The sequence below is a fragment of the Anas platyrhynchos genome, chromosome 9 (genome assembly GCF_047663525.1).
Source record: "Anas platyrhynchos isolate ZD024472 breed Pekin duck chromosome 9, IASCAAS_PekinDuck_T2T, whole genome shotgun sequence".
NCBI lineage: Eukaryota > Metazoa > Chordata > Aves > Anseriformes > Anatidae > Anas > Anas platyrhynchos.
The window spans coordinates 16,172,501-16,192,795 of NC_092595.1; the positions used below are offsets into that span (position 1 = coordinate 16,172,501).

Below are 20,295 nucleotides of genomic sequence, written 5' to 3' on the forward strand. Positions count from 1 at the left end.
GCCAACGTGCATTCTGTCACCAGTCTAATTTATGCTGAAATGGGGGTTACTCAGAATCATTGTCTTTTGACAGATGTTTGAGAGTTACAGGGAAGAGCCTGCCAGTCCCAGTCAATTGACTGATGATAGCTGCTTGGATGAGCTGTCTCGTAGGGGAAACAGCAATCTAAAGGAAGTGGTGGGGAAAAGAAACAAGTGGAGCTTAGCTTCAGGCAATAAATTGTTACCTCTTTTAATGCTGAGAAGAAAGGCAAGGGCCTATTGATTTTGTTACCTCATCTTATCTCTGATTCTCAAATGTCTTTTGCGATAGGTAAAAGCCTTCTGTTCATCCTGCATGTTTCACTGTTGGACCGATTCCTTCACACCATTGGCAGAACTTGCTAAGGAGAAAATATTTTGACAGAGTTTAGGATTACTGGTAGAAGTGAGAAAGGAACTGGAAGGAAAACAATGTTTCAAATGATTTTCTATTGCCAGTGCACCAGGAAAAAAAAAAAAAGAAAAAAAAAAAAACATTTTCCTGGAACTCACAGCTTCCAGATTCCACAGAAGTTTTTTGGTGTCTTTTCACAATGTTTATCCTCTTCGAAATTAACAAAACCCAATTAAAATTAATAAAACTTCCGTCTGTGTGAGTACCAAATGGAATCACAGCATGGCACAAGTCCTGTGAGACTGACTGCTGAGCCGCGCGAGGATGCTTGGGTCGAGGTGCTTGTGAACAAACTGTGTGCTGCTGGGTGTGCCCCTGTCTGAGGTGTCAGCAGTGCCTGCAGCTGACAAGCAGCACGCACTTGTCTGAACAAGACGGAGCTGCAGGCAGCCAGCAGGCAGAGGTAAAGATTAACCCAAGAATCAGCCAAATCAAAAAGCTTACCTTGTACAGTATGGACCAAAGAAACAGCTGTGCAGCTGGGAGCTGTAATAGTTCATTTCCTCACTGGATCTCACTGGGGGGAAAAACAGCCTGCATTTAATAAGGTATTTCTGATCCTCCCCATGTTCCCTTTCCCTGGCCTACACTAGAAGAACTTGCAAAGAAAACATTAGGTAAAGCCCCCACACTGCTTCTGTCTAGCAGCCCTCCCCTCTCTCACCCCATTACAAACTCCACACCAGCCTCATCTTACCCATTTTGCCCAGCTCCAATTTCAGACTTCCTTTCTGGCCCCTGGCAGTGGTCTTTGCATCTCACATCTTCCTCCTCCTGCCCGGCAGGGACATAAGCCTTTCTTACTTGACTTGGAGCTGGCTCCATGAGGTTCCAGCCCGGCTGCAAAAAAAAAGTAGGGGGGATGCCAGATACACCAGTGCCACCCAAGACAGCAGCTGCTTGGAGCCCGATGGAGGCTCACATTGAACCCAACTGGTACCTGCCCTTTGTCGCGATGGAGCGGTGTGCACCTGCGTCCTGCCTGAGACTGCAGGATCTCCTGGGCTAAAAGGGATGCCAAGCCTCCAGCTCCCAGAGGCAGCCAGGGGAACGTGGGAGTGTGGGGATCGTCACCAACCTGGGGTCCTGTGAAAACGAGTGCCGGCCCTGCCCAGATGCTTATCGGATTTGCAGTGACACCCACGTTCTTTGCTGCCTTCTGACATTCTTTGCGGAAGACAAATAGCACGCAATCATTTCCTTCATTTCAACGCATGTAGTCAGATTGCTGCTTACAGTGAGCTACCAGACCACTTGTGTCTTTGATTAGCCACTCCCCAGGGCAAACTGTATTTAAAATAAGGAATCCTGATAGAATAGAAGGTGCCCCACCTTTTTAAAAAGAAGGTTTAGTTGTATAACTAGCGACTGGTCTTCATTTCTTGGCTGGTAACTTCCTCCTTTCACCACACCTACGTTACTGGCAGAAAAAGAGAGCAAACTGTTGTCAGAGACAGCAAGTACATGCCAAAGAAACTGTGGGATCCTTAAAATCTTCTACCTGTAGAAGTTTCATGTGGGCGTCCATATGCTGAGGCTGTGTGTTGTGTTCATCTACCTTTCATATGGGGTGAAAACAGGTAGGAAATCAAACATTTTTAATGTTTTTGTCAAATATAACCCTTCCTTTGCTTTGCAGATACATGAATGTATCATAGATGCATTATAATGTATTAGGTGCATCATGAAGTTACTATGTATGATTTTTCACTACTATGAGTTATTTGGCAAAGCAAACTATCCTGGTTTCATGAATGTAGTCAGATGTAAGAGTTCCAAACGTAAAACCAGAAGTTATTTTTATTATCTTTTCTTTACTTTGCAAACATTTTTCTTATATAAGTACTATCCATCGACACTGAAAATGCCATTTGAAATCTTTAGAGAAGGATGATTTCTTTTCAGCAGCATCTTATATGACAGACGCAAAGGATGAATTAGCATTTATGAACACTAAACTTCACTTGATATCCTCATAGCCCCATCAAGAATCAACCTGTATAATAATAAACAAATGTACTGCCTTCTGTTAGCATACACATGGGAGCAAGTTGCTTGGTTAGTGAAGCTATAGCTTTCTGCTTTGTAGGGAAAACAAACAGGATTAAAAAAAAAAACAGAGTATTCTTTTAAAAACCAGCTCATATTTCATCAGGTTCCCTGGAGTAATCCTGGGGGTCTCATTTTACTTATTTCGAAGGATACGCTGTAGGCAATGTAGTAATAAGTGGGAAAAGAGAATTGTGTGAAAAAGCACCAAGGAAACCCAGCAAGATACTGAAGACCATTTTAAGAGGCGGAGGGCACACCCTCTGTGTGGAAAGCGGTGGTGTGTAAAATGCTGCTCGGTATTTTCAGTATTTCCAGCATTATCTCGGTAATGCTGCTGAGATTGGCTGGGTGGTAGTGCTTAAAGCTGAGGACTTCAGTACTGATGCATAAGACCGGTCCTTTAAAACAAATGGTAAAGCCCAGGCGATGTGATGGGGGTTTGAAAGTCAGGGAAGCTGCAGAGAGGTGCAGAAGCAGCAGCACACCTGGATGAGGTCTGCACAAGTGCTGACCCGGTAAGCGACCCCCTTTGTGCGCTCCGTGTGGCAATTTGCTGTCCCAAGGATCACAGCTGGGAAAAGCACAAATCTGACCGAATCGCCACTGACCCAAAGATGTGAAAGCCTTTTGGAACTTCGCTTTGCAAGAGGACAAACTGGTGGAGTTAAAAAATAATAATAATAATAAATCGGCATTCTGTTTGTGCAGAAAGCCTCAAGGTGCCAGCCCCAAAACATCGCTGTTGTTAACCCCGCCTGGCCATAGGCTGAACATCCAGGACAAAAGGAAGACAAAGTCTCCAAACACCATCTGCAGGGAAGCACAAGCTTTACGTAGCACTGCCTGCAGCAGACACCATGGGGTCTGCCTGGCACCATTATCATGACTGCACAACTCCTACCTGCACTTGGTCTCCAAAAAAAAACAGAACTGCTGCAGGTGTCCCTTCTGCTGCAAAAGCACCTGGGAGGCTGATCTCATGCTCAAGACAAAAGATGTCCAGCCCCCACGCAGGAGCAGCAGTTTATCATGTTGGCATACCCCCTGCTACAGGTCCCGAGGCGTCAGAGCTCCTTGCCCAGGAAAGCAGCATTTGCCATCCTGTTTTACACAGGGAAACCCAGCAAAGGGGGGAAAAGGAATTGCCTGAGGCTGTCCGGCAAGCTAATGGCCAGGAAGCAAGTTAATGGGATGCTGGGTTAATTGCCAGCATTTATTCACCTTTCCTGGGGAGAAGGGGTCTGCTGGACACGGGTTAAGCACAGCGTGAAGCTGTGAGTTTCCACCACCCTCATTTAGAGTTAATCACAGTAAGCCTCTTGCCCCATCAGAGAAATCATGTCTGGTTCAAAGACACTTCCAGCCATTTGGGTAGGATTCTCGGGCTTATTGGAGGAAGAGCAAAGCCAGGACAAGCGGCTGCCCTCGTGTAGCAGCTTTTGTAACACATGGTGGATGATTCGGGGATATGCACCAGCCTGCCAAAGAGAAGCTGGCAGGTCTTCCCCCACGATTAGCACGGATCTGATTTTGTTAATCAAGCTAGAGCAAATTTAACAGACTCGGTGCAGATACAGCGTGGCTTTTTAAACGCTTCCTGTATTAGGTGTTAGCAAATGCTGATCAGCTCTTTAAAAGCTCTTCTTTACCAGAAGGTTTGGGCTGCTCTGGTGACAACACAGTGCTCCCCTGGGCAAGTCTCAGCACAACATAGGAAACATGGGAACAAATTAAGCAATCAGTGCAGTCTTGTACCATGTAGAAATAATTCTTGTCCAGCATTTCTGCCTGCATTACTACAGCCTCAGTGGCAGTGAAGATGATTAACAATACTATACAACAATACTACACAAGAACTCAAACAGTATCTAGCGATTAATAACTATTTTAAAAAAATAAATATTTATTTTTCTTTGATGCTGCAGTAGCACCTAGAGGACAGTTGCTGATTATCACTGTACGTGCTGCTGCGTATCAGCAAAAAATGATAATTTTTCTCTGCTTGTTACTTTGAGACCTCCAGATGAGCAGTCTTAGGGGAGAACTCTGCATGCTGTTTCTCTGGAGCATTTTGGCACTGTAAAAAAGCGGCGAGAGCACATGGACCAGGAGAGAAGCACCCGGCTCACCTTTACCCTTGCAAGCACTGCCCATCCTGTCGCTGGGAGCCCCGACAGAGGCATTACAGAGGCAGAGCACCCCCAGTTCAGAGGCCACTGATTTCAACTCAAATCCACTGGCCCTGGCTGAGTTCATTTCCCACCGCTCCAGCCCCGCTATTCATATTTTACCATAGGCTTTACACAGGAAGGACTCCGTGGATTTCAAATGTTAAAATTTATTTCTGAATTTATAGTAGTAATTTAAAATATCCAGTTGGAGATAACTGCAACATCCTCTTAGCCTATTAACTTTTATTTCTGGAGCTCCTGGGGCTTCTTCAAAGTAATTAGCAGAACTATGGCAACTGAGCAGATTATTTTATGTGCTGGGCACACAGCATTTATATCACTCTCATGCTTCTATTTCCATAGGAGGAAAGGAGGGAAAGTTTATTGTGGAAATGGTGAAAGATTCATCATTTAGGAATTAAAATGCATGGACTACTGGACACCTGCTCGAGCACAACTGGCTCAAAGCTGCAGGTTTTCTAAACCTCTTCTACCCTACTGCACAGCCCTTTTAAGCAGCGAAAATCCAGAAGATCCCTCTTGCAACTGCAGCCTGAACAATTATTGCAGCCCAGGCTGTGTGCGTGAGAAACACTCTCTCCCACAAGGTTCTTCAGTAAAAACAAGAGGACTGGGGGGAAAAGACCTGTGAGCCAGAAAGAGCCAGAAAGAAGCTACAAAACCTGGGAGGGCCTTCAGCAGCAGCATCTGTCTGGAGACTGTTATTCCTTTCCCTGGCGGTGCCCTGCTGGAGATCGTATTGGACTCTGAAGGCTCAGCTGGTGGTCTGCTGGAAAAGCAGTGAACAAAGACAGGCTTTCAAACAGCAGAGACTGTCCTGAAAAGCAGCACTTACAGAAAATTCGGGAACTCTCCAGCTGTGTAGAAAGCAGTATCAGTACCTTATCTTATGCAGACAAAGGGTGTCCCATTTCACAGTCAGAAACAGCAGGCTGCAACTGCAAATACTAGCAAAGCACTGAGCTGGCCCTCACAACAGCAAGCTCCCATGCAGCTTGTCAGCTCCTGCCTGGAGCTGTGAACAACCTGACCTAGTGGGAGGTGTCCCTGCCTGCGGCAGGGTGCTTGGAACTAGATGGTCTTTAAGGTCCCTTCCACCCCAAACCATTCCGATAACAAAATACGAGGATATTTCTTTACCCTAGAACCTGCCCAGAGCATCTGGGCATGCTCTGAAACCAATAGAGCAATCATCCGAGGTGCCATTGTCTGATACCTTCCTCACCCTTATGAGATTTTGGGAGAGCCCATGCTGCTCGTGGGAGCAGGACTGGGCCATTTCAGGGAGCGCTGCTCCCAGCAGGTACACTTGCTGCCTTTGATCCAACATGGCAAGAAAGCCATGTGGAGAGGCAAACCCACAAGGCAAGCCCTTTGGTGCTAACCTCAGGATTGCCACACTGTGCTCGTTTCAGATCCCGGGGAGACATGTCCTGCATTCACAGCTCTCAGCTTCAGCAACGCTTTGATAGGGACCGACCTGAAAGTGAAGCTCATGCTGTACACCAGGCAAAACCCAGACTGTGCCGAAGAGCTCAATTCTACAGCCTCCAAGTATCTAGATCTGACCAAGAAAACCACCTTCATTATCCACGGGTACCGGCCCACAGGCTCTGCCCCGGTCTGGATCCCTGGCTTGGTACAGCTCCTGCTTTCTGTGGAAGCCATGAACATCATCGTAGTGGACTGGAACCGGGGGGCAACGACCATCATCTACAGCACGGCTTCCAGAAACAGCAAGAAAGTTGCTGAGATTCTGAAGAAACTTATTGATGAAATGTTGGTAAGTTGAACGTTCACACTATGATATAGTTGTTAATATGTAAAGGGCACAAAGGAAGTGTTTAAAAACAGCAGCGTGTCTGGGAAAAGAACCTCCTAAAAAGGAATGCATTCATTTTTTGGAAGTGTAGCTACACGGCAGTGCCAAATTCTGCACTTGGACTCGGTACGATGGCATTTCGCTGCAGTATTCAATTCACACTCCAAGTCCCTACATTGCTGGATACAAAACCCCACAGATCTGTTTTCCTGTCCATACAAACTCTATTCCCACCTTCTGGATGTCCAAAGTCAGCGCACAGGGATCAGCTACAGCTTGCAGCTCCTGCAAGGCGCTGCGCAGGCACAGGCAGCTATGACAGCGGGCCTTTAGGATCTTTCTACCTGCTGGCACCTTCCAGGAACAACATGAGGGCAACTGGAGTTGTATTCAGGGGGTCCACAAATAATTGTTCCTGTCCAGCCTCAGTCACAGCCTCAGGAAGATACAACCATTGCCTGCGCTGCTCTCTTCACAGCTCCCACAGCGGCCCCACATACAAGTGTTGGTTGCACTTTGGGGCTATCAAAAGGGAGAATATTTGCATGGAGTGGGACACACCACTGGAAAAGCAGGGAGATGTGTTTGCTTTCCCCCTCCTGAGGTTTTTAAGCCTTTAACATGCCCAACACCCGTGACTGTGGGTATTCTTAAATCCCAGCTTGCCGGAGCATCACTCGACTCCATTCACATGGTGGGAGTAAGCCTGGGAGCACACATCGCCGGCTTCGTGGGACAGATGTTTGACGGTAAACTCGGCAGAATCACAGGTGAGCCTTGCCCTGGCAGCCCTTCGCTCTGGGGAGAGCTGCTCGCCGCGAGCCCAGCATTGAGGTGACACCGTGGTGGTTTTTCGCTGCAGGCCTTGACCCAGCAGGCCCCCTGTACAGAGGGCAGCCCCCCGGCGAGAGGCTGGACCCCACTGACGCACAGTTCGTCGATGTTATCCACTCAGACACCGACGGTAAGCGACACCTCTCCTCACTGCTGCAGGGAAACCCAGAGAGCAGGGCCTGCAGCAGGCGGCTCTGCCAGGGTGATCCCTGCCCCATTAGCCCATCCCTCCCAGTGCAGGGGTGCTGGGAAGGTCTCTGCAGTCCCGTGCTGCCCATGCTGTGCTTGGCACACCCTCGGGAGCTGCCCTTTTACTTGCAGTTCAAGGCATGCTGCTGTTTCACAGCAGGTATGGCCTCACGGCCCACGAAGCGCAAGGACCTGAGCACCAGTGCAGGAGGGTGCATCCCCCAGGCCAAATACAGCATCTCCCTCAGCCCTCTCCTTCCCCAGCCTTTCCCACAAAAAGGCATCTTAGAGCTGAAACACTATTATTTTTTTTTCCAGTTAGTTCCTCATGTTTCCTTCTTCTGTGCTCTATGATTTAATATTCCCTCCCCTGATGCTTTCTTTGTTCAGGACTCGGCTACGCGGACACCCTGGGCCACATAGACTTCTACCCCAATGGTGGCACCGACCAGCCCGGCTGTCCGCTGACAATATTTTCTGGTAACTAATTCTGCCTGGAATTGCACACACACTGACAAAATGTTTCCAATCAGGAAGGAGGAGAAGGCCACAGAAACATCATCAGTGCTAGAAAATAAGCGAAAACCATTTTCTGGGAAAGCCATGAAAGCAATCTCCTCCCGGCACTGCTGCAGCATACTAATGTAACGGGGGCTTAGCTGACACACACCAGGCAGGCGTATCGGTCAGGGGTGTCACGAATGCAGGTGGGATCAATTTTCCATGCAAAAACATATCAGGTGAATTTGTGCCCTCGTTTTGTAACTATGTTTAGAAAAGAGAGAGGTTTTTTTATTATCTAATCACTTAAAATACACACAAAACCCCAAGGACTAGCTAGCAATGACAAGAACTGTTCAGAAACCAGGTTCAAGAGGAGCACAGCACAGACTGCGAGACTGAATCCAGGGAGCTTTCCTTGGCAGCCTGGCAGGTAGAGCCCTAGCCTTGAACACAAGGAAGCTTTTTTTCCTCCCCAGCTCAGCAGCAGAACGGGTTTTGACAATGCTGGGTGACAAAATGGCAAGGTCTTGTGCAAAAGAAATGCAATACCCGCCTGTTGTGTCAGCTCAGAGGGAAGAGGAGAACACCTGAGATGGGGCAGGCTCTGTAGCTGGCTCCTCTGGAACTGCAGTGGCAGCACCAGCAGATATGTTGTTAAAAAATAAAAATAAATAAATAAAAACAGACAAGAAGGAAAGGAGACATTGACAGAACTGAGTGCACTCAAAGAGAAGCTGGTGCCCACTCACTGCTCTGCCACTGCCCAGTGCTTCCCAGTTCAACCTGCTGCATTCAGACTGGTCGGTGACTGTCTGCTGGCGTGTCCTTTTTTCTAGTGCCTTAATGCTGATTTCCTGAAGCACAAGGACCCGTAATGAAATATTTCTTCTCTGTATGATTAAGGAATGCAGTATTTTAAATGCGACCACCAGAGGTCTGTTTTCCTGTTCATGTCATCCCTGAAAAAGAGCTGCAATATTACGGCATACCCGTGTGACTCGTACAGAAGCTACAGGAATGGCAAATGCACCAGCTGTGAAATTTTTCAGCCTATGCCATGCCCCATCCTAGGTAAGGATCCGGGGAATGTAAATATGTCGGGGCTACACATGCCTGACAGAGCTGCCTAGCCTTACTCTAACTTTTACTCCAGCTGTGTGAGTGGAACAAATGTTTTGCTAAAGGACTAACAGAACGTAGGGTGCTTTGTAAGCGCATGTGCATTCTGCTCGTTTTGGGGGGTGATCCCTCTGTGACTGCTGCAGAGGGGCAAGCCTCTGCTGCAAGCAAGAGGCTGAAGAGACTTCTCTGCACTTTGTACAAACACATCATGTTATGATCTACAACAGAAATCCACGTGCACAGGATCCAGAACTAGAAAAGCCAAAACAACTCTTGGGATCTTTACAGAAGAGTCACAGCAGCAATGAATTAAAGCCCATTAGCTGCAGTTTGAGGGGCAGGGGCATGCTCTTGCTAAAATATACTCTTTTCTAAGAAACTTTCAGCACCCCAAAGCCCTCTTGACCACCACAGGAATGGCAGGGAGGGGTGAACAAAGGGTATTCCGCTTTTCTGTAAGCACCCCCCCAGCCTGGAGGCAACAGCCCAGCTTCAGGCTGCCATTTCTGCAATTTTGATGCTAAAAAAACCTGACGCTTCCAGAAATTACCTTGCAAAGCTGGGGGGTTATTTTCATTCCGTGCTGTAAGACCTTTCTAGACCAAGGATATCCGATGTGAAAAAAGACTGATCTGAAAATAGGTGCCAAACAGTAACCAGGTATATTTTGACCCACAGTTGGTTTTAGTTACAGAAGTAAAATTAAAACCTCAAGTGAGTCTATGGAGCATAGGAGCATGCATCACAGTGCTACCTTGCAGCTGAACCGTGATACAGTATTTCTTAAACATTTGCCTTGTTATTTTCAGCAATTTAATTGCCTATATACCCGTGCTGTAACCTTGTTTCATTTTTAAACTGTCGTCTATAGGCTATTATGCCCACAAGTGGAAAAGCTATTTAACACAACAGAGCCATCCAGTGACAAACATGTTTTTTGATACAGCGGACAAAGAGCCATTTTGTAGTAAGTGACTAAGATTTCTGAAATGATTTTTCTTTGTGTATTGCCTCCTTCAGCAGCAGCCGAGCAGAGATGGTTGGTTGCTATCAGCATTGTACCCGGCACTTCAGAAACAAAGCCAGTGCTGCAGGATAGAGTTGTGTCCACCTGCAGTCCTGCCATTATATTCCCTAACTGCAAACATACTTGGTACTGTGAAACACGACAGCTCGCTAGCTAGAGAGGTGCCAGAGCAGGCTCGTCTTGCTTACAGGGCTAGGAAATTTGTTGGGAACGTGTGAACAAAGCTTTAAAGTGTGGTTGTTTCAAAACAGCCTGACGCTCTTTCATGCTTGCATGATAAGAGGTGTGTGTGGGAATGGTGAGAGGTAAAGACATGCTCCCAGCTAAACCAGCAAATTGAGCTGCCCTGGGCAAAAGGGATGGGCAGAGGGAAAGGGCAAGGGGGAATCAGTGAAAATCAGGGTTTCTTCTCACCCATGATGATCACCAGCACACAAACCTGTGGGCAGGGACGTCAGCAAGCAAACTCGCATGAGTTACAGATCAGAGTCAAGAACAGACAATTCTGCCCCATGGCAAAGGGATCCAAAGAAGGGACAAAGAAGACAAATGAAGGATGCTGAGAACAGAAACAGAGGGGATCATGCTCTATCAGGGAGACAGGGACAAAAGAAAGAAAATGCAATTTGCAAATGGACTCGGAAGGCGGGGAGTGAGAGGCAGTGTGATGAAAGCCGTGCCATCGGTGTAAGCCTAGCTCTAGTGCCTCTCCTGGGGCTTTCCCACACCCATATCCACCCACACCACATCCCATGGCTCCGAGCATTTGTTACATATCCCCAAAGGATGAAGGCAAGCCGGGAGGAGAAAGGTCCTAGAGCAGAATGGGACAGGCTGTGTTGGATGAGCATGGCGTGGGGCAGTCTAACTGCGTGCTCTCTGTCTCGCCTCGCAGTTTACCACTACTTTGTGGACATCGTTACATGGAACAAAGACACCAGGAGAGGCACCTTCAGCGTGGTATTAGCTGATGACGCTGGGCAGAAGGCAGAATCTAAAGTTAATCCGTAAGTCTCCCTGATCTGATGTTCCACAAATGTTAGCAAACGACTCGGCACAACTGGACCTGGGAGGAAGCAAGACATCCTCCTCTTTTTTTTTTGCTGATGCTCAACAGCACACAGGCCTTGGGCCTTGCCTGGCCCAAGGTGATTTCCACAGGCTCCCCAGTGCACACCACCGCCAGCCTGGCCCTTTGGTTTGGGCCCTCTGTAGTCAACCTGAGGATGGCCATGAGCTATCTCAGCAATCCCATGGCTGTCCTGGTCTTCCACAAGAGCAGGAGGAAAAACATCTCCTCTCCAGGGAGAGCTCCGCATTTCAGCTCTGGGTGCCCAGGACAGCGGGGATCAGATCGCTGTATCCCTAAGTAACTGAGTACAAAAGTGGCTGAGCAGGTTGAAAGCTAGAGACCTGAACATGTTCCCACTTCCTGAAAGCCTGAAACCAGTCATAAGCTCAGTCCTCCTCCCCCAGCACTGTGTCTAATATTACACTGTAAGTATTAAAACTGTGCTATTCCCCTGGTGACTCCCTGACACCTCGTCCACTTTGTCTTTAGAGAAGCTGCAGCCTTTCAGCAGTACAACCAGATCAGTTTGCTAATTGGATTTGACCAGGATTTTGAGAATGTAAAAAGAATTTCCTTGACATTTTCCACGGGATCTGTCATCGGCCCGAAATACAAACTCAGGATTCTCCAAATGAGGTTCCGGTCACTTACAAACCCAGAAAGGTAAGCACTGCTTTACAAACCATTCCTGATGCAAACTGGGCACAAGGCAATGAATCTCACAGATTCTTGGCCTGGCAAGTTCATCTGGAAGAATTTCATTTACTTCACATTTAATAATTCTTGTGCACATATCTTGGGAATAAATTCTGCCTTGCACACATGCACGCAACTCCCTGAACACCTACCTGACCACAGAGGTTATCTCACTGCATTGAAAACACAACGCACGGTCTGATCTCAACGTGGTCTGACATTTTCACCTTTGGTCAGGATCACGACCTTTGTGTAGCTACAGAGAAGCTGCCCAGGCCTGAACTCAGGACTGAAATCAATTGTGACTCTCGGGGAAACACAGATATGCAGTCTCAAATACACATCTTATATCACAGTCAATTTCTATGTCCAGTCAAGTAGGAAGATTCATTTATTCCTGCAGCCCCAGTGACTGGGAGCTGCTGACCATCATGCCCCAGAGCACTTATCTCGTTAACCTCCACCTGCTCTGCAGTCAAAGCGAAGCCCTTAAACTCCCCTCATTTTTAGGGCACCTTTGAGGGAGGCAATCTGCCTGAGTCCACCAAGCACAGAATCCCTCCGGCTGAGCCTGCGGTACGAGGACAGTGTGTGAACATCAGGCCATAGATGCTTTAAACTTGGTTTAAAATAAGGGTCGTGTATCGCAGAGGGAAAAGGGTGTAGCAAAAGAGACAGAGGCAGGCGGAGGTGGGCAGGACACCCCGTGTGGCGGCTGCCCCTGAACCCAGGCAGCCGATCCTGCAGTACCAGCTGGTGCGGTGGGTTCTTTATTCACACAAAGCAAAGCAAAGGAGAACGCACAGCAAAATGAAAATATATTCAAGGTACCCCTGACCTCTGTAACCTTTGCACTGCCCCTTGGTGGAGGAGCCTTCCCGCTGCCTTGCTGACGTGACCTACCTCATGTACATCAGCACACAGCGGGAGGCTCGGCTGGGGGAACGGCAGGGAAAGGGCGGCTTTGTCACTTCTTGCTGTCCTCCCGCAGACCGCAGCTGTGCCGCTACGACCTCGTCCTGCCGGAGAACACCAGGAAAACCTTCCGGCCCGTGCCGTGCCCCGCCAGGCGCTGAGACCCGACGGCGATGGCAGGCAGCCCGCCCCCACGGCCACCCGGGGACCTCGGGGGGGACCAAAGAAGGGCGCGACTCGCGTGTTTGGTGCCAATACAAACGTTTATTGCCCATCCCGGAGCAAGGTGAAGCGCTGACATGCACCCTCCGTGCAGGCGGCGGCGCCCCAGCAGCCTTTAACCCAGGGCCCGCCCGGCTCCCTCCCCTCAGCGCCGCCCCGGGGCCCGGCGCCTGCGTGCGGGGCCGTGAGGGGCCGGTCCCGGCGGCGTCCCGGGGCTGTCCCCGGGCCGGCAGCGGGATGTGGCGGCGTTTGGCCGCGCTGCTCCTCGTCTTCGCGGCCTCCACGGCCGCGCTGTGGCTGCTGTCGGCGCGGCTGAGCGCGGGGAGCGCCCGCAGGTGGGTGCCGGGGGCCGGGCTGCGGGGCTGCGGGCTCGGCTGTGCCTTGCTCTACCCCATGCTCTGCCCCATGCTGTTCCCCCCCAGGCCGCTGCGGTTCCCGTCGGACCTGGAGGAGCTGCGGGAGCTGGCCGAGGCGCTGCGGGACTACGAGCGGGAGCACCGCGGCGCGGCGCTGGCGCTGTTCTGCGCCGCCTACCTCTACAAGCAGAGCTTCGCCATCCCCGGCTCCAGCCTCCTGGTAGGGCGCCGGCGCCTCCCCTGAGCCCCCGGGGGAGGAATTTGGGGGAATTTGGGTCTCGGCCGCCTTCACCCCAAGCCGTGTCCCCGCAGAACGTGCTGGCCGGGGCGCTTTTCGGGCCGTGGACCGGGCTGGTGCTGTGCTCTGCCCTGACCTCGCTGGGAGCCACCTGCTGCTACCTCCTGTCCGGCGCCTTCGGGAAGCGCTTTGTCGTCTACTGCTTCCCCGACAAAGTGGCCCTGCTGCAAGGGAAGGTGAGCGGCCAGTGCCGCAGGAGGCCTCTCCGCTCGGGGCTGCTTTTGGGGCAGCTCGGTACAGAGCCGAGCATGCAAGGGGGGCCTGGGGTCAGGCAGGGGCCTCGGCAGTGTAAGCGAGGCTGTGCCCTTGGGATCAGGCCCATCTGCAGAGGGGATCTGTGGAAAAGGCCAGCTCCCGAGGAAAATCTGATGTAAAACAAGAGGCCAATGGGCAAGGCCCTGTGTTTCAGAACTGCCTCACGACCCTGTGCTCTGTCCCACAGCCAGGGGAGGTTCTGCTGGCGTCTGCCTGATCTCTCGTTCAGGTTAGATCCTGTTTTCACCTTTTGTGTGGAAGGGGTTGGCTCACCACTGGGATCCCAGACACACGTGTATGTCCCAGGCATACGTGAAGTTGCCACTTTTCATCAGTTCCACACCGATGTTCTGTTGTGGAATGGTGGAGGAGAAAAAAAAAAAAGAAAACTTACATCAGTGGTGTGGTAACTCAGATGTTACTGCTCAGTAACAGAACTAACTTGGAGCGTTTCTCTTGACAGGTAGAAGAGAACAGGAGCTGCTTGTTCTTCTTCCTGTTGTTCCTGAGGCTGTTCCCCATGACACCAAACTGGTTTCTGAATCTCTCGGCCCCCATCTTAAACATCCCTGTGTCCCAGTTCTTCTTCTCCGTTCTCATCGGTAAGGTCAGGGGAGCCCAAGGGGACAGCGTGACGCTGCCTCCCTCCTCGTCACTGAGCCCTGGGAAGCAACCAAGGGCTGGGGAAGGTGGAGCAGCAGGGTCGTGGCTGTGACTCTGTCCCATTTACCTGGTTGCCTGTTACTGAGACCCATCCGGCCTTGGGCAAGGATGTGACTGGAGCTAAGTTTGCACTCTTCCGTGGAGGCAAGGGGGATGCTAACTGGCTTATTTGCTCTGCCTCTTCCAGGTCTTACACCCTATAACTTCATCTGCGTACAGACAGGAGCCATTCTGTCACAAATCAACTCTCTGGATGCCATTTTCTCCTGGGACACACTGCTCAAACTGCTTGCGATGGCTGTGGCAGCACTGATACCAGGGACCCTTATCAAGAAATACAGCAAGAAGCACTTGAAGCTGGATGAAGACCAGCATGCTCCGTTACTCAATGGCAAGAAGAGCATGTGATGGCTCAGGCCCCAGCTGTTGGGGAACTGTCTCTCAAAAGCTGTGGGTCTTTGCCCGTGTGGGTCATATTCTGCATGCTCTGTGCCCATGTGGACCAAGGACAATTGCAGTTTTTACTGTTCTTCTCATCTAAGAGGAGGTATAATCTTGTTTTTAATCAGTGTTTTACTGTGCATGTATCTGCACTGAAAATTCTCTATAATGAAACTCTGTGAACACTTGAGGTAAATTGCCTGGGTCCTTTAAGTCAGGCTGTGTCTGCAGCGTGCTGAGGGTGTTGCCAGCCTCTTGCAAAGGTGTTGGTGAAGGGGGTGTGAGGGGGTGGAAAGGGGGAGTTTTAGCATCCCTGGAGGAAGGCCAGCAGTCCCTGCTCGCCCTTGAACACGGAGGCTAAGCACCTCACTCCTGTGGCCTCCCTGCCAGCCCGAGTCACAGGCTGCCCCTGGGCTCCTGTGCTTCCCACCACGTCCAGCTCTGGCTGCAGCTTTGCCCTTGGTGCAGCGGGCACGACTGATGGGGCAGAGAGCTGCTGCCCACAGCAGTGTTTCTGCCCAGCCTCAGCCCTCCTTGGCTGGAGGTAACTACAAGGCCTCAGCACACAGCTTCATTGAGCTGCAACAGCAGAAGCCTTGGCTGTTTTTCAGTGCTGTTCTAACAGCAGCAGTTCCCAGCTTGGGCTGCGTTCCTTCCTACCCCAGCCCTCTCCCCACCCGTACCTATTCAGTAGATTTGTCATAAAATGAAAACAGCACTTCATGTGCTGTGAGGTGCAGAGGTACAAGTAGCAAGTCGAGAAAAATAATGTTGTGGGGTCAGTGGTTTGTCCCAGCACCTCCAGCAGGAGAGTCTTCATCCATGCAGAACTCTTCCTGTCACTCAGATGGTAAGTGCATGCTGCAGGGAAAACATTTTCACCTTTGGTCAGGTCACCTTTTGTCCCCAGGTTTTGGGGACAGTTAGAAGTTGTCTGGATGTGTCGGGCCTGTCAGCTGCTCCTCACCCCCAGAAGCAGCCAGGATTGGACTGGGTTGGGACAGCAAAGGGCAAAGTTCCCAGGATTCAGCTGCCCAGCTGACAGCAAAATCCCTTGACACAAGCAAAGGCCAACATTCAAGGACACCTGGGTGATCAAAGATGATGTGTGCATCCCACCAAGCTTCTGCCCTGGGACTTGGAACTCCCCCTAGTCCCAGTGGTGACAGGTAACTTAAAAACACTGCTTGCTAATACCTTGTTGTCAGACTTCATGACTCCCCCAACGTACATCACAAACCCTTCCCAGATCACCAGACCAGCCTGAGAAGCATTGAAGTACACTGGCTTTTTATTCCATGCATTGTTTGCTTTGATAGTCATTCTTGTTTCCATCACTGTACACTGTTCAATACAAAAAAATCAAGTTTGTATCAGGAATCCGCAGAGCAGGGAGGAGAGAGATGAACACTACTGGACAGGGCCAAGATGAAATGGTTACTTAACACGACAGTGGGGAAGGCAACATTCAGCTCTGGGAGAAAATCTAGGCTAGCGTTCAGGAGCTGTCAGCAGCCACGAGAACTGCATCAGGGAAGTCAGGATGCTGAGAAGGGAACCCACCGTTTACTTCTGTCCTGCCAACGAGGCGTTACTGCGAGGAGGAAGCGGGCAGCTCTGCGCATCCCAGCCCCGTATCCTGCCAGGAGAGAAAGTGCAAGGAACCGCAGCAGCGGGACCCATGCAGCAACACGCCTGCAGAGCTGGGCAAGTTGCACAGAGCAGTGCCCGCACAGCCCTCGGCAGAACCGCTGCCCACACGCAGCCGAGAGCACGAGGTGTGCGCAGGGGAAGGCCGGGGGTCATGTTTACTGCAGACCCAAGTGTGGCTGAACCCCAGAAGGGTTCAGCTCCGCTTCTCCAGGCATGTCCCAGGGCAAGGATGGGGAGGAATGGGGACATGTCCAGGACAGCTGGCCAGAAGGGGCCTGAAATCCCCTGTGCCAAGGCCTCTCTGCACCTCCGCACACCCAGCAGAGCTCGGAGCAGAGAGCGCATCCCACCGCGGAGCTCTGAGCAGAGTGCAGCTACCAAAAGCCCTGCAGCATCGTTTTGGTAGGGACTGAGTTACCACAGACTGAAGTCCCTGCGCTGAGGATTTGATCGGAGCCTGCCAAATCCCAGCGACAGGCAAACTGGGCTGGGGCGGAGAGCTGATGGTGTAGAGGGGAGGGTAGTTCTCAGCCTCTCCTTATGGAATAGCTGGATCTCCGTGTGCATGTGTTACGTGCACAATCCCACACCGCTAAACTCCCGGCTCAGCTGGCTGAGTCACCACCCGCAGCGCCTCTCCCACACCACAACAGCAAAGCCACCTCTGGCCTGGCCGCCTCCTCGTGCTGCTGGCCAAGAGGACATCTGGGTGGAAGAAGGAGTGATGGGGAGAGGAAGCCAGAAACAAACCAGAGAAGTTTCACTCCCCTCCACCTTCTGCCTCTGCCCTGAGCAGAGTATTGCTGCAGCAGGAAGGGGAGAGCTGCTCGCTCCCTGTTCGCTTCAGCTGCCTTTTGGTCCCACACAGGGATGCTCTGCTGGCCACCCTGATCCTGCCCCCACTGCCCGCAGCAATCGCCCTCCTCTCTGCCTGTCCTTCTGGGCGCTCCTGCCAGAGGCTCTCACGGGGGCCGGTTACTTTGCCATCAGTACAGAAGCCCCCCGGTCCCTGATCACCATTCCCCACCAGCTCAGGGACCACCAACGCGAGCAAATCGCAGCAGCACCGTGAGGAATATCACAGGGCCCGCGGGGCTGCCTGCACCCATCCCTCTCGGCCCAGCCCCAGCATCCGTGGCAATCACAGGAGGCAGCAACTACTGACAGCCGCTGAGACCAGCTCTGCTCCCATCTCCCGCCGTGACCGGGGAGAAGGCAACGTCACACAAACAGATTACAATTGTGCTAGCAGTGAAGCCAACCTTCTGATCTACAGAAATGATAATAAATAACAAAATAACATCATAACTTAAGATCTGTGTGTAGTCCAGCTACGAAAATTTAAAAATATGGGATAATTTAACTCATACAATACTGCTCTCTGTATAAGACATTTTCCTTCATTTTGCCATGAGGCTATAAATTACCACAGTTAAATGCAAACCAATATTTTAACATAAAATGTAAACAAACAAAGCAACAGAAGTACCTGTCCATGGTCCATTCCTGCCGTTCACCTCAGGCTGGTGTGCCAGGCTGCAGGGCAGCACCCAGCAGCGTGGCACGGCCGTGGCAGCCGGCACGCTACGAAGGGCAGAGTGAAAGCTCTTGCAAGGGGGGCATCAACTAAGGGGTAGGGGGGACGGGGGAGGACGTGCTCTACCATTTTGTTCTCTTTAAATATTGATTTAGAAGAGTAGTGTTTGAAGGGAAGGCACTATGAGTTCTAATCAGAAAACAAATTCTCTCATCTGCCAATGCCTCGGCCTGTCACATACCAGTACTATCCTCACTTTCACCTGTCGAGTTTCAGCTTGAAGGAGAAACAGAGGCCTCGGGGTACGCCCGAGACACAGCTGTGCCACAGCCACCCTCGAGGTTCCCCGTGCAACCTGTTTTGCACAAGCCTGACATGAAGGGCAGGCAGCTGTTAATGCTTTCAGGAACGTACAGTGAGGAAGGAGATGGAGCAGGGCTGATGCTCCTATCTAGGCCAGCGACTCCTGGTCTTCCCCCTCGACACACAGCTCTCTGCTGGTTATCGATGCTGTTGTAGGTGAGAGACTGCTTCTCCAAGTCCAGTACAGGCATCTCCAGTTTCCTCCCCAGAAGAGTGCTCGGGCTCTGCAGAATGTGCTTTCCACGGTTTGCAAGTTCTTGCTTTTCCAACACTGATTTGATTGATTTCTTTAACTGACTGAAACAGACAGGAGGTAAGAGGAGGAAGTAAACTGGGAAATGGCACACTGCGTCTGAAAGAGGCTTCCCTGCTCAACTGGAGATCGACACTGCCAGAGTGAAGCAAGGATGATGTTAAGAAGTGCTCTTATACCAATTCTTGAGAGGACGAGGTTAGAATACATTTGCAGGATCTCACAACAAAATGTTGATTAAAAAAGAAACTAAAAATCTTTAAAATAAAACCCACTATTACATTCCTGGGGATGTATTGACTCAGAAGACCCTGGATGTTAGCACCTCAGTACCAGTTTTCTCCAGGAACATGTCCACCTTCTGATTAAAAAATGACCCAGCTGGTTATACTGAATTCGCTTTGTTCACAGGTTACCTTATAGTAAGGTCTTTTTATGCTTCCTCATTTGATAAGACTGAGTGGTTTAGTTTTCTTGATCTGTTCTCCAATCTTCAGGGCCACACGGCCTGGTCCCCTGTGAAAGCAGCAAGAGAATCCCCCCGCATTTGTACACAAAGCTGTCCAGGCAGGACTCCCAGGATGTTTCTCTGTAATGTGCTTGCTTTCTGAACTTTTTTTTTTTTGCAACGAGTCTGTGTGTCTATAAATACAATCCACTCTTTACAGTAAAAAGTGTTAAAATGTCAAAAAAATAAATATCCATGTTACAGTAACTAGATTATTCAATAAAATACATCCCTGCCATTCTTGATTGAAATGCTCAAAGAGAATTAATTTCATTTGGACATTTTCCAGAGATTCGGGTTATTGCAAATCACTCCTGGGGTGGGAAGGAGAAGCATCTTCTCTTCCTGTAAAGTGTGATGAAGGGGAATGAAGTGGAATCTCAGGGAAATCAAAATGCCAGTATCAGGAAGCTTTGGGGGAGATCTGAATTACCAAGTAGCAGAGCTGCAGGGCTTATTGGTCCTGACTGTGGCATCAGAACACTCCCCTTCAGAAGAGTCACAGTCTGATTCTCCAAACTGTGCTGGGTTCTGCAAAGCAAAAGGAAAGGGGAATATGTAAGCAACATTCCTACCCTGCAGATCAACCACACCGTCCCAGTCTGCAACAAGAGGCAGGCAAAGGTCACCACCAGCAGAGAAGGACAAATCGACAACACAGAGATGCAAACAGCACACAAGTGCGCTACCAAAGGTCACTTCTCTCCCCCTCAGGGACGGGAAACAGAAAAATATCTTGTCAGAGCACCATCACCACACAGACAGAGGCATGAGCAAATGGTGCAGCAGGCTCTGCCCTTCCCCACCTGAACACTAGAAAGACAGTAAGAGAAAGGAAATTGTTCTGGCTTTGTCAGCTAGGCTGCCAATGGATAAGTTTGAGGC

The 20,295-nt window shown here is 50.2% G+C and overlaps 3 protein-coding genes and 1 long non-coding RNA gene across 12 annotated transcripts in view; 2 read left to right on the plus strand and 2 right to left on the minus strand.

Annotated features, from left to right (window-relative positions):
- Positions 1-178: 178 nt before the first annotated feature.
- On the minus strand, positions 179-12,980 carry LOC140003242 (uncharacterized). Of its 4 annotated transcripts, XR_011811550.1 has the most exons (5): positions 12,850-12,980; positions 1,377-1,856; positions 1,134-1,276; positions 881-953; positions 179-383 (listed from the first exon to the last, which is right to left on the minus strand). It is a non-coding gene; the product is annotated as an uncharacterized lncRNA (long non-coding RNA). The 4 variants fall into 4 exon arrangements; XR_011811549.1 differs by having other exon boundaries at positions 1,134-1,856; XR_011811551.1 differs by lacking the exon at positions 1,377-1,856 and having other exon boundaries at positions 12,850-12,965.
- Positions 1,711-13,055, plus strand: LIPH (lipase H). The gene is made up of 10 exons (XM_038183734.2): positions 1,711-2,016; positions 6,096-6,463; positions 7,164-7,272; positions 7,365-7,466; positions 7,916-8,005; positions 8,933-9,100; positions 10,023-10,118; positions 11,074-11,185; positions 11,740-11,913; positions 12,938-13,055. The coding sequence occupies exons 1-10, from the start codon at positions 1,965-1,967 to the stop codon at positions 13,020-13,022; spliced, it is 1,356 nt and encodes a 451-aa protein (XP_038039662.2). The 5' UTR covers positions 1,711-1,964; the 3' UTR covers positions 13,023-13,055.
- Positions 13,056-13,283: 228 nt separating this feature from the next.
- Positions 13,284-15,286, plus strand: TMEM41A (transmembrane protein 41A). The gene is made up of 5 exons (XM_027463914.3): positions 13,284-13,418; positions 13,506-13,659; positions 13,752-13,913; positions 14,456-14,594; positions 14,843-15,286. Exons 1-5 carry the CDS (start codon positions 13,321-13,323, stop codon positions 15,061-15,063), a joined length of 774 nt encoding a protein of 257 aa, XP_027319715.1. The 5' UTR covers positions 13,284-13,320; the 3' UTR covers positions 15,064-15,286.
- A 1,083-nt stretch (positions 15,287-16,369) lies between these two features.
- MAP3K13 (mitogen-activated protein kinase kinase kinase 13) overlaps positions 16,370-20,295 on the minus strand; it is a 74,391-nt gene continuing 70,465 nt past the window's right edge. For 5 of the 6 annotated variants that reach the window (XM_072042728.1, XM_027463909.3, XM_005019375.4 and 2 more), the window contains 2 exons: positions 19,844-19,941; positions 16,370-19,755 (listed from right to left, as the gene is read on the minus strand). In XM_072042728.1, coding sequence (XP_071898829.1) covers positions 19,719-19,755; positions 19,844-19,941 — 135 coding nt within the window. In that variant the 3' untranslated portion in view covers positions 16,370-19,718. Of the gene's footprint in view, positions 19,942-20,295 lie in introns of all 6 variants that reach the window. The other variant, XM_072042729.1, reaches the window with a different exon arrangement.